Below are 13,789 nucleotides of genomic sequence, written 5' to 3' on the forward strand. Positions count from 1 at the left end.
GTGTGTGTGTGCGCGCGCCCCCACGTGCATGTGTGAAAGAGAGAGAGAGAGACAGAGAGAGAGACAGACATAGACATTCGGTGCCGCTCAACGGAGAGTCTTCAGAAAGCTCCTGAAGGACAACATGGAGAGGATGTCTCTGTCACCTCTGGATGTTTTTGCGCACCGCGTAGCTACTTCTACAGATCCTTCCAAAGGCTTAGTTCGCCCTTTCGGTTGTTTTTAAATGTCGGGCACGCTCTAACATTTGGACTGACTGGGACTTCGGCTCACTTATCTGTCGTCTGGCGGGTTTTTTCAACCTATCGTTAATTTTATCTGCAGCTCTACAAGCCTGAGCGACATGAGCGCAGGAAAACTTCTGAGCGTCAGGATGGACGTGCCTGTCATCATTTTGCTCATCCACCTGACCCATACTGAGATTAGAGGTAAAGAAACACGGAGGGAGGAGAAGGTTACATGGCTATTCTTTTATTGATTGGAGTCTTTTTGCCGTATTTCTCATATTTCTCTCAGCCTTCTTATTGTTATATTTCCCCGTCACATTTGCGTTCTTCACAAGTTGTTCAGGGTGCTTTTGTGAATGAACATTGACATCCGCAATTGAAGAGACAGTTCATGAGTGACACATAATGAATCAATATTATCTCTTGTCCTTTTTTAAAAAATAATTATCTGGCCCCATTGGTAGGAAACGATTTATTAAACACTAAATAAGGCCTGCAGATATATGATTTGGATAGAAATCGTGTTTCTTTGGGGAATTGTCGGCACTGCTCTGCAGATGGAGGCGAAAAGGCATTAAATAGGCTGCAAGATTGACCACTGTCCTCATAAGGATAGAAGCCTAAAATTAAGGATGCTTTTTGTCCTGCGCTTTATTAAAGAGTAGATTCATAATCAATAATATAGGTGAAAATAGTCAGGGAATTTGACATAGTAAATTATACAAACATTGTTTTCTTCTCTAAACTGTCACATCTCAATCCGTCAGATGTTGGTGTTAACTGGAGATTTTATAGTGGGAGGTTGAGCTGTTAAAGATCAGATAATTAAATATTCGAATCACAATCCCTCCACCTCCCAGTCTGTGAATCATTTTCAGATCTCCTATTGTGTCAAAATATTTGCACGAGTTCTGGCATGGTGTGCATGTGTGTGTGTGCAAGTGATGAGCCTGCCAGTACACATATGATGCTGTTGTTAGGTTTCACACTGTGAAATGTCCTGTGCTGGCACAATGGGATGCATAAATTACCACTCCACACATGTTTTTGATTTTGTTCAATTTGCCAATTGATATTACCGGGGTTATTGCTTTTTAATATCACTTGACGGTTACAATGAACATTCAAGATGAATAAAAGATTATAACAAAAGAAAACTACAAACAATTTGCCACAAGGGACAATAAAAAAAGGAACATAGCAAAATCTACAAAACCGGCATCAGCTGTATAAACTGAAGACAGTGGATCATTTCAACAGCCACACGACAGTAAACAATCCAGTGTCTCTCTACTGCATTTCATCACCTCAGTCAGGAACAGTCAGAATTGACTCCATACTTTCCTGAGGGAAATTGACGAGCTATTCACAATGAATCAAAATTTTCCACTAGGGCTGCAGAGCTTCAGGGTCAGGGACGTTGTATCCTTCACAGAGCTATCGGTCACAAATTATATAATCATCTTCTGGGACTTGTGGAGAACTGGAAATGAGGGAGACATTCAGTCTTCAGACAATCATCCCTTAGTTATAAAGCATTCAGACAGTGAATTCCTGTCAGATAACAGAAAATTACACCGATGATTGCTGGCGTCTGTCAGCTCGAGTCTTTTCTGTCTTCAGGGAGAGGGTGCAGTTGGCGTACCAACAGGCAATTTTCATTTTTGAACCTTGAGCAGAGATTCCAGTGGAGCAGAGACCGTGGAGCGAGGATTTAGGATGCAGTCAACCATCAACATTATTAGAGGTTCTCTGGTTCTCTGGTTGCCGCTGGTGGTCTCCAAATTTATTCAGTATTTGTCCCATTGGTCACTGAATAGATACAGTTGAAGTGAGAACCTGTGATGTGGCGCCAGCATCTTTCAGACTGGACGGCCACGGAGGTGGTATGATGTCAGTTTTTGTCATTTCTGGCCTCCATGTGGGAAGGTTCCCTGCCTCTGGGAGAGGTGCTGTGTCTGCTTCTTGTGTTTCTTGTCATTGTCTCAGAGTAGGGGAGCTTTGCCGGAGGTTCGTAATATACTGGATGTAATATTTCCTTTTGTTGGTTACAGATTATATTTGTTTATATATATATATATATATAAAAGAGAAAATAAATAGAATATTTAGCACCTGACAAATCCACTAATTGACTTTAAGCTGCAGGGGTAGATGTTCAGTCGTGGTCATTACAAGCAGCCACATGGTTTCAACACATTCCTATCGTTGCTGTTTTGATGTTTTTACGTTCAACACCTTTACCTGCTTGCTAAGATAAGATGATTAATACCAAACACTCACCTCCAGTGAATATTTAAGGTGCCCTGTGGAGTTTTATTGTAAACGAACATTCAGGTTGTCTCACTAAAACACATGGTGAGAAACGTGTCCTTGAGGTCTAACAAATGTGTTGAGTGCATTCCCTTCCTCGTTAAATATTTGCAAAGCAATTTTTTGAAAAGTCGGGCACCATTTACATCCATGTTTTCTTCTTCACTGCCTTTGTGGGCACATTACTTCACTTTTTGGCACGTTGTTGACACCAGCTGTCAATCAGCAGAATAGTGTCACACTTCATGCATGTGTCGCAGGTCATTTTTCATCTTGGGCAAAGCCTGTTTGCTGAGGTTTATTTTATTCAGATGTATTGCCTGTTCAGCGCAGCGGCTCTTGCTGACACAGCTCATATATGACAAACTAATTAATTGATTCCAGGACATTGGGTTGGAAATAAAACATGAATTGTAGAGGAGACGTGTAGAGGAGACTCTCAGTTCTGAGGATGTCTACATCCATTAGTTTAACTTTAACCTCGTACTCTGTTAAATTTCAAATCCATTATGTTGTCTAAATGCCCATAAAGTAGTTTGCACTGTACTTTAAATCACTATGCCGAAATGGGCACTTAAGAAAATGAAGTTTGACAAGTACGGTCTTAAAATGCCTTAATATTAATAGGTTTATTAAATTCTACGAGGTAATAAATGTTTTAGTAAGTGTTTGCACGTGCACTCTTGACTTCCATTTTGTTTATTAAAAAGATAAACAATAAATCACTTCTCAACAGCCAGGAATAGTAACTGAAAGAGGGACATTGGGAGATACTTCATACCACACTTCTTTCTTTGCTCTGCACCACGGAGCCTCAGTGTGCTTTCCCGCTGTGTTTGTTTTCATACATGGCATGTCATCTCTTTTTATCGCTTTATAGTCCTGCAGGCACATCTCAGGTCCAATCTCAATGGTTCTGAATTTGAGTGTGAGTTTGTGCGAATGGATTCAAAGATTACACTGTGAATGCGACGCTGCGTCAAGACAATCTAGCTAGTTAATTGTTAAAACTTGCTGTGTGACTCAACATGTGTGTGTGTTAGAATGTAGTTTTTCCCAAAGCGTTTGATTTAGATGTTTGCGACTTCTCAGGTAATGTCACGAGGACTTTGTGTTCAGGGGAACATTGGCTGCGTACTGCGGGCGACACCTTACAGAAGGTACTGCAAAAACCACTGTCCACTGAGGTCACATAAATCAGAGACAGAAACATGAAAGGCAGAACATTGCTTACATAAATATTGTTGGAATGGATTTTTGTTTATTCACACTGTGAGTCTCCCATTCATCCATATGTTTACTCTTCACACATGACAGTTCTGGATACAGTCTGGTCTTTCTTCCTCACCATGATGCCAGCAGGAACAAGAGCCCTCTCAAATCTATTTAACGCTTTCTCAATGGATTTTAAATGGGGTTGGGGGAGGCGAAGCCCCGCTTTGATGACCTCTATAATCGTCCTCCTCAATTGTAGCGTTGATTCGATAAAACCATGATCCTTATTCCAAGGTCTGATAGCGCGGTGTTGCCACAATTTAAAAATGGATGACTCATTTGAATCCTGTTATGCTACTGATTTTTCCCGGTAATGTGTTTTTACAGGACTTTCCCCAGGTAAGCAGTTGTCATAAATGCAATTCAATAATTTTGTGAAAGAAATATTATTCAATGGCCACCTCTGAAATCCTCAATGAAATCCAGAATGATTCTCAGGTGACGTGAGAAATAACTAACCAAAATTGCCTCATGAAACACTAATGCTAACATGTATACACCAGCCACAAACCAAATACTGTGTGTGTCCCTCACCCGTCTACCACGTGCCCTCAGTGAGCTGAACCTGCACACCTGTGATCACTTAGTCAGCAGTGACCCTTCCCAGTTGTAGCCATTGCTGACAGAGCTGTTCACCGACCTGAGAACACGTTCCCTGTGTTTGCGTTCCTGATTCCTCCTGGGGATTCCTCAATAATCTGAACAGTGGTGCTGATTGGTCTTGATTGGGATGCGGTTTAGTGGGATTTCTTGCAACGTTTGTGCCTTGTAGGGCAAGTTCATAAAATGCAGATTCCAATGTTGCACTTGCAAAAATAGCAGCTTTAACTGTGCTTAAAGATGTGCATTTTCCACACAGAGGTTGGGATTTATAAAAAGAGAAAACGTGACAGTGGGTACTTCTATGGGAATATAAAATGCTCTGAATTACATGTGAATCAGCTCTTCCTCCCTAATATCACAATACAAAGAATTATAATAGTCACACTCCAGTGACATAACCAGGTCCTAGTGTACAAAGATATTAAAAACAAGTTAAGCATGTCAACCAACAATCTTTTGATCTTCTCGTTCCTCTTTCATTTCAGCATCTAACACTTTTATTTCCCTTTGTGATATCACTAAAAAGACAGCTAATATACAACACAATGTTGTTTGCTGATTATATATAGCAAGTACAAGAAAGAGCTTTGTACGTCTGTTATAGTGGGTGAAAAGTGAAATACTTCATGTGCAGTCTTGCAGATGTGAGTAGTGCATTTATTTTATCTGGCAGGCATTAATGACAGATTTGTTCCTGGCTTGTTTTTCGAGCCAGACACATGACAGGCTGGAGTTAGTGAACAGCCAAAAAAAAGTCTTTATGACAGCTTCGGTTTCTGGTGACTAACTCGTAGTTTGGTCTTAAATAACAAAGCGATGCTCTATGTTAGCTTTTGAAATGAAACCTGAAATTATTTTGAGATAAATCAATCGTCTGTTCGGTCACCCTCATTTGCAAGCTTCACATGCATCAAAATATGGGTCGAGGGTTAGATGGCGGCACAGAGGTGACAGTAATAGTGCAGTAAGAGTAAAAAAGATGAAGTATCTTGGTTTCAAGACATGACGGCTTTGATGGATTATCTACATTTAAGGGGATTAGGTATGCCAAACAAGTTTAACGGGTAATTTTCCCGTCGGTTTGAGAGAGATGGGGCGTTTAGGCTGTGGGAATCAAACTGCATTCAAAAGAGAGCGCAAAAGAAACCGTTTGGCGGGCTTTAGAAATTGAAATGTCCATAAAGATATAACTTTAAATGCAATGAAGGCAGAGTCAGTAACAGATCAGAATGATGAGTATCACAAATGATATGTCCTCAATGCCCCTGAATGTAATCCGGGTTTTGCCAAAACGTTGTTTGAGTCTCTGAATTTATTCCAATACCTGCAGCTATGAATGTCTCTCAACGTGGGAGTTGCTGCGCATCTACGCATGAGACACAACAGCAGTAGCTTCACTCTTAACTATTGGTCTAAAAATCCTTTCATTTCAACTGCTTTAACTTGCAAAAAAACATTAACATCTGTTGATAATTTGACCGTTTTTTTTTGCCAAGTGACTCTTTCCCCTGATATTTCAGGAGAAAGAAAACTGTTGACGGCTGAAATTTGGTGCTAATTTTGAGAATGGTCCATGTAATCTCACTCTCTTTCCTGGATTTATCCCACAGCGCTGCTGGCCAGCAGGCTGGAGGTAGATGCTAGATGTCCCCTCGGCCAGTTCCCTTGTGGGAACATGAGTGAGTGCCTCCCACAGGCTTTGCAGTGTAACGGACACAAAGACTGCCCCAATGGAGCTGACGAGCGGCGCTGTGGTAAGTGTGTGTGTGTGTGTATATAAAGTCATAGCAGCTTCATATGACAAATGTACCTCTTCACAATGTGGGCAAGTTCGATTGTGTGCATCCACACGAGTGAAAGACGGAGAGATCATCCTACAAGTTCTTCTGACAGCAATTTATATTTGTCCAACGTCATTACGGCAAAAGTAGAAATTGTCACTTAACAGTGCAGAGCAAAGGATGAAGGTTTAAAATATAAGTTTTGAGTCTCAACCACATTGTGGCCTCGGTTCTTTCCAGCAAATGTATATCAGCACAAAAATATGTGCACATTGGAAGAGAGTTGATACTTTTAAATCATTAAATCAATTCTTAAAACACATTTTTTATAGACTGGCTTGTATGTGACGTCGTCGCTTTTCTGTTTTATTTGTATTTGTTGATTTGACTAAATTATTTGGCTAAACTATTTTATTTATTTCTATCGTATCTCACTGAGCTTTCTGTTACTGATTTTATAGCCTTGCTTTTGCTGCTTTGTCTGTCAAAGCACTTTGTAAACTCTTTAAAGGTGCTATATAAATAAAGTTAATTTGTATTATTGATACACTGTGATTTGCAAGTTAGCCGATAAGCGGAGGTGATCAAGTAATTATTTCAAGTTTTCCAAATAGCTCCCAATCTTAAATGTTAAACAAGATTAGGATTTGAGGATGACATTTGTTTATTAATCAAAGGCGTCAGCATGCAATCATTATCCACTCAGCATGTGCTCACAACAGACATTGTGTCTTGCTAGATTCAGTCAAGCAGGAAAGGAAAAAGTTTCAGATTTTCACTTGGCTCAGTATTAATCAGAAATGTGATGTATGCAACTATTTTTTTGAGAGCAAACACGGTTCTCTTACTATGGTAAAAAGAAAACAGATGACAGGCTTCCAGACCAACTGGAGCCTTGCTCTCCTTGAACGTCTCCGGCTCCGTGGTTATCTGGATGAACCACTGGATGAACCTCCTCACCGTCTTTATCCCCCTACAATTTCTAACTAACGGTCTAGGAGAAGAGCAAGTTAAGTATGAGGTTAGAGTAACACTAACAGCCTGGGCAGCATCAGAAAGAAAGATGTAATACACAATAGTCACGTTAAGTATTTCAAAAAGAGCCATTTTCAATTAATAAAACTGCTTTCACCACGTGTTTCATCATCCATCACTGGAGGCTAGATCAGACTCCTGTCCTCTGTCTGATAAAGAGTTGGAATTTTGAAAAACAATTTATTTGCAGCGGGTTGAAAATATATTTTCTCCTGTCAGCTAGATCAAGAAGATGCACAAATTAGTCTCAGTAGGGCCATCCAGCCAATTACCACAAACCCACTCTGCTGTATTACTTCTCTTTTCCATTCCTTGACGTTGTGCAACATTGCCGTAATGACAAGAAGTTGAGAAGAGAGACTCACCTAATGGGCACCATCTTCACAGCCATGTTGGGGAACAAAAGCGAACACAGAGCATTCTTTCATTATTTCAAAAAAATACTCAAGAAATAACCATTCAAAATCAACACATTTTTACAAAAAATGAAAACGAAGGCTGTTGCTTCTCAAATTCACATTGAGCACGGCTACTATGCTTTCTCTCCTTCCAACACCTGCCTAAAATATACACAGTGTGAATATCACGCATCATGATTGACACGAAAAGTGCACACACAAAAGTATCTCTCTCTCCAAGTGAAGGGAGCGGTGTATTAACCACGTAATGCATATTTGCTTGTTTCAGTTGCCTGACAAAGGAAGTGACTCGTCTACCAGATTTCACTCTTTTTCATTGACAACATAATGTTACTTTGGACGAGCTTGCTTGCTTGTTGTTAGATAATTTTTGGGCAAGATATCAAACTGCATAGCTTTCTGTTGTAACTCTATCCACATACAACAGAAGTTGCATAATGTCAAAATGCTTTAGCTAAACTGACAGAATTATGGTTAGCCTCAAACTGACATTTCTGGACAAAATGCTTACTGCACACGAAAAGTTAGGCATATTGAGTGTCTGGATCCCACAGTTGTCCATTGTTCCTGCTGATGCCTCACATGCCTCACGCTTGTATCCTCGGTTTCTGAGTTCAGCAGCTTCTAAAAACTTAGTTCTTGGTTCTTTTCCATGTTGGAAAAGTTAGTGCATCCCACCACACAGAAGCTTTTAGGCATAGTCAGTTTTTTTAAGAACTCAAATGCAGTTGTCGGGCATTATAACACAGAAAAATTTAATAAAATTGTCTTGCAAAAAGGGCACTTATCTAGTCAGAGGCCAAAACGGCAGATACTTGAGCCCCACCATTGGTCTATCTGTACACAAACATCTTTAGTTCAGCATTCAGCTTGAAAGTATGAAAGACTGAAAGCGTGCACTTGTATGGAGTAGACAGTTATTTGACATGAATGCCTTTTTGATTTCGGTAACACCTGCATAAATCACGGGGAATTTCATTTAATTGAATGTTTTTGTTAAAAGCTGCTCACCGTCAAAACTGCAGGACTGGTTAACAGCTGCACCTGCAATCTGTTCTTTAATCCAAGCTCCTTCCAGTGAGATGTGGGCGCTCTTATATTTCAGTCACAGGTGTAGCTCCAAGTGTGAATATTTCCGCTTTTATAGATTGTTACGTTCAGTCCTCCAGGGGCTCCCTTTGCACTACAGCGTTGCTCTGAAAACTGGAGCGAACAACCCTGTCAGTGGGAATGAGAAGTTGCAGACCAGGTATCAGATGATCAATGCACAAAGAATGGCTCAAAGACAGTCTGAGGCGTATTTAAACAGTAATGCACACAGGTAATGCCATAGCTCCTTTTATACCAATGTGCTGGATGGATTTCAGTCAGATCAGTGTCAATATCAGATGGTAAAGGACGACCTTGAATTGTATTATTGCTGTTATACTGCAGTTTCTAGTTGACGTTCATAATTAGCTGTTGAAGTGGAGTGCGCTGCTCTTCTACGGGTCAGCCAGTTCCTCAAGCAACAACTGTGGAAAAGCAACTTGGCAACGCTTCAATCTGGAGACTTAATTGAAAGTGAAGCTTAAAGAGATGCGGCTTGAGAATGGTCTCACGGGAGCTCCGTAGATTTGATGACAGCCAAGGCTGACATCTACTGCAGCGCCGAGTGATCTGTCAAAACATACTTTTACCTCAGCGCTGAGCTTCAATAGCTGTGCTTACCCGACTCTTGACACATTTCACCACTTAAAAGGATAAATGTCACTTGCATAGTAGCGAACTACACAAAAGGTTTTTGTCCGAAAATGGCTTTCCATAAGCAAAGAAAGATATCCCTCCATCACAACTGCTCATGATCAGCTGTGACTGTTCAAATCAGTTTGTTATCTACTTTCACTTCCAGCACCAGGGAGGCTTTACATTTCTTAGCTGACTGTAAACTGTGGTTGGTATGCACGCAGAATGTGCTGGCTTCCTGTCAAAGACAACATGCATGCCTGACAGCTCCAATCGGCTCTAATTTCTTCCGCTGGTTCAAATTTGACTTTCATTCAACAACATCGACAGAGCCTCATTGAGATTGTTGTAGTGCAGTTCCAGTTGAACACATGCCTCTTCAGAACAAACTGTATTCTTGGCCTGTGGTGTTGCTGCTTGCGGCTTCCTCAAAAAACGCTAACACAAACACCTTTATGCTCAACACTGCACTTTCTATGGCCAGGAGCAATACAATATGTCCGTCACACACCCAAGTTGTGACTTCTTCCCGGTCAGTGAATTCCACTTTGGTTCAGGAAAAAACACCAGGGGCCAGTTACCGCCTGGGGGCCCAACTTTAATTAAGGGTCTCTAACAGCTTGAGATTTATTAGGATGCTGAAATTTAAAAAAAATGTACATGGAATAACTACTAATAACTGATAAAAAGCCCCTAAAGTAATTTACCTTACAGAGAAATGTTGCTGATTACATTTCATATTTACTCGCAAAATATAACAATTAAAATATTAGCTATTATAAAATATTAGAATTGAAAGCAGACGTTAAGTAAATGTAAGTACATTGTGTTAATAATAATAATGATACTTTGTTTCTTTCCCTCTTCACTTGAAGTTAACATTTGAATGCAGGACTTTCATTGTGCAGTATTAATAGTTTTATCATTAATAGGTAATAGTTTAACCTCCAGAAAAAAAACGTTTTGGGTACTTCTTCTACTATTGCCAATACCAACATTCCCATTCAGGAAAGGGTGAAACAAGACAGTGTTGGCCTGGGGTCCTCTAATCACTAAATCCAGCCCGAGAAAAACACACTTAAGACGTGGCTTCTCGCAGTCAGAAACACTAACATTGGTAATTTCCAAACAGGCGTATTATGTTCGCTTGCTTTGACACAACCACTGCAGTTATAAAGAAGAGCATGGATTTACTAATCAGAGGTATTTCACCGGAGGGTACGTGATTACTGCTGTAAGTTAGCATCAAGTAACAAGCCGTGAAAACACAGTCTCATTCAGGGGGTATAAACACATCCAAGTGGGAAACACGGCTGAATTCTGCTTCCAGTTGTCTATCAGCTCGTGTTGACTTCAGGGAAGTGAAGAAGAGAACTGTCTAAATTGTACCCGGTTTAACAAATGACTCCCCCCTACCTGTCCAAGGTGAACGCTGCCTTCGCCTTCACCCAATGGCAGCTGGGGTCGGCTCCAGTCCCCCCATGACCCTGAACAGGATAAGGGGATAAAGATCAAGGACGGATGGGTTATGATCCCCTTTTGTTGAGTTAAAACACGAGTGTGTAGTCTAGTTCACTGCCATCACTAGGTTGCTTGGTTATAGACATAAAAATGACTCAAATCGGTGAGGTGGTGAGTGCTTCATTTTGACATATATGACAGTCACTTAGTCAAAACTTTGTAATTGTAATATATCTGTTTTGCAGTAGACATACCAATAGCCTCATGATATATTATTACATTCAGCAACATGTATGATCAAACTAAGTGGTTGCATGCAATTTTCCACAGTACGTTCAACCACCATGAAACGCGCTGTTCATGGTCATTTCACGTATTTCTGTGTTGAACAGATAATTATTGTTCCTTGTCTGGCTTTGCAGGGGACAACATCGGCTGGGCCGACTTATTTGGCAAAACACTACAAGATGCCAATGATGTGGACAAGGACTTCCGGAATGAGTGCTGTAAGTGTGTGTGTGTGTGTATATATTGTATTTGTATATAAGTAGTATTTACTTTTAGCATGTCTGTGTACAGTATATTTGTGTGTTCAGACATTAATGAGATGAGGATCATTATGAGAGAATCATCGTTAATTGAATCACTTAACGATGCTGGGAAATTGTGACCGGCATTTTTAATTTCAACAGTTGTTCGATAATGGATAATAATCTTTAATTGTAACCTTAATATCCACCAAAGGATTCATGTTGTGTCCCAAAGTACTACTTCTATCAATTATTATTATTCTGTAATAAGCCTCTATAGTTAGAATTCATGAGTGCGCGTGTGTGTGTGTGTGTCTAGTCTTGCAGGAGTATCCAGAGAGTTGTGACTGCATACACTCGGATGTGGAGTGTGTGGAGGTCAACCTGCAGGATGTTCCACTTCTCTCTCCAAATGTTACCTCTCTGTAAGTGTCCTCTGATTGTAATTACTGTGTGTGTGTGTGTGTGTGTACTCTTCTATCTTTGGCTTTTCACGATATCACAAGATCACACGAGAAACACAAACAGAAAAAACTGTTTTGCTCTGGCACCATCTTTGCTCTTTACATCCCCGGTCTTGTTGGTGTTTATCTGCTGAAAAAAGCATAATTAAGTGATTGTTTCCCAATACAGTCAGTAAAAAAAGTCAGACACAGTGTCTCTGCAGCTGCAGTACTCAATTGACCTGATTTTGTGTTCTCATAAATCAAGATACAAAGTGCTTATAGATCTTTTCCATGGCAGACATTTTCTGCATGTTCCAATGTCCAGACTAGACATACAATGTGGTCTGCCAGACAGATATTTAGTATGTCCCAATACATAGTATTTCAAATGCAGTATGACAAAAATACCACAAAGTTCTACTACATCCGGTCGCATTTTGCAGCGTGCGAGCAAGCATGCTTTTCTGGCTGTTCTGACCCTCAATTGTCTGTGCAGCGGATATATAAGCAAGAGGGTCACAGTTTAAGGTGCAATGAAAGAAGAAGTATGTGGTTTGAGACTACAACCAGTGAGCCAGCACGGCTCTCTTAAATCTTTAGCTGTCCGATATAGAATGCAGTTGTTCTCGATGTTATTGAGTGCAACAGTGCTTTTCACACCATGACAAGCCAAATGTCTGATGTGAAAAATAGCAGCTTCCAGTTGTTATGCTACTCAGACTATTCATTCACTTCTCTCCTTTCATCAATTAAAATGCCAATTAGCCTATTTTGGTTGCCAATTTCAGGACTAATTACGAACTCATTTGGTTTTAGCATTCCAGCAGTAATCTTATTTTATTAGTGTTTAGTGTTGTTGTTTAATGCATTCATTGTCTCATTTATCTCTTTTATTTAGTGAGTATAAGTGTGTATAGTTGGCGTTTCTCTTTTCCTCTGAGTAAAGAGGAACAAAAAGAAGTGACACCACATTTGACTAAATAATCATTGATTGAACTCTGACTACAAGAGCATCCATAATTTATATGCAGCCATCAATCAATCATTATCTACACCCACTTGTAGAGTCACAGAGACGGATGAGTGGATACATTTTATTTTTGACATGTTCATATACTGCAGTGTCCCCACATTCATCTCAGTCTCAGCTTTTCTGCATCTGAAAACTCGTTTTAATTTGAGGCCCGACTGCTTCATTGAATAATTCATTCCTTTTCAATTTGGGTTCTTAGAAAGTAGCCGAACAGTGTGTCCTGTATCCCTCTGTACTGATTAATCAGCCTGTACTGCCAGAGCTCACTAACAAACTCTCCAGACATTACATTACATTACATTACAGTCATTTAGCAGACGCTTTTATCCAAAGCGACTTACAATAAGTGTATTCAACATCGGTATTCAAGAGAACTACTAGTACATCTCCTTTCCCAAACAAGCATCTAAGAACATAACCCAGAGCCAAAGTACAGTGCAGAAGCAAACGAAAACAAGCGCGACAAACTAGTATGAATACAATAAGTGCTAAGAGGAAGGCTCAGGGTAGCACTTCTTGAAGAGGTGAGTTTTCAACCTGCGCCGTAAGATGGGCAGCGACTCCGCTGTCCTGACGTCAGTGGGAAGTTCATTCCACCATTGTGGGGCCAGGACAGCAAAAAGCCGTGACCGCAGGGACCTCTGAGCGACGAGGCAATCAATCGCCCGGGCGGGGGTGTAGGGCCTGGAGATAGGCAGGAGCTGCTCCTTTCACTGCAGACTTGTTGTGGTCGTCTAGAGTCGACGTTGTAACTGATCGACAATCACAAGCTAATATCAGGATGTTCTGGGGCATTGAGTTTTGTTCTTTCTTTTTAACCTTTGTGTGATATTTCAGTTTGTTTCTAAGATTTTGCTATTGTTCACATTTGCTTGTTCTCATTAATATGCCTCTCAAAGCTTAATCATGACGACCTATTCCCTCAAAGCGATATCTCCTCA

At 40.4% G+C, this 13,789-nt stretch overlaps 1 protein-coding gene across 1 annotated transcript in view; it reads left to right on the plus strand.

Annotated features, from left to right (window-relative positions):
* Positions 1 to 343: 343 nt before the first annotated feature.
* The window catches only part of rxfp2a (relaxin family peptide receptor 2a), a gene marked incomplete at both ends in the record, with an annotated part of 32,703 nt that continues 19,257 nt past the window's right edge, over positions 344 to 13,789 (plus strand). Inside the window, 4 exons of the mRNA XM_079172167.1 lie at positions 344 to 428; positions 6,029 to 6,172; positions 11,262 to 11,345; positions 11,689 to 11,794. Of these exons, the coding sequence (XP_079028293.1) occupies positions 344 to 428; positions 6,029 to 6,172; positions 11,262 to 11,345; positions 11,689 to 11,794 (419 nt within the window). The remainder of the gene's footprint in view (positions 429 to 6,028; positions 6,173 to 11,261; positions 11,346 to 11,688; positions 11,795 to 13,789) is intronic.

The sequence above is a fragment of the Pholis gunnellus genome, assembly GCF_910591455.1.
Source record: "Pholis gunnellus genome assembly, chromosome: 13".
NCBI lineage: Eukaryota > Metazoa > Chordata > Actinopteri > Perciformes > Pholidae > Pholis > Pholis gunnellus.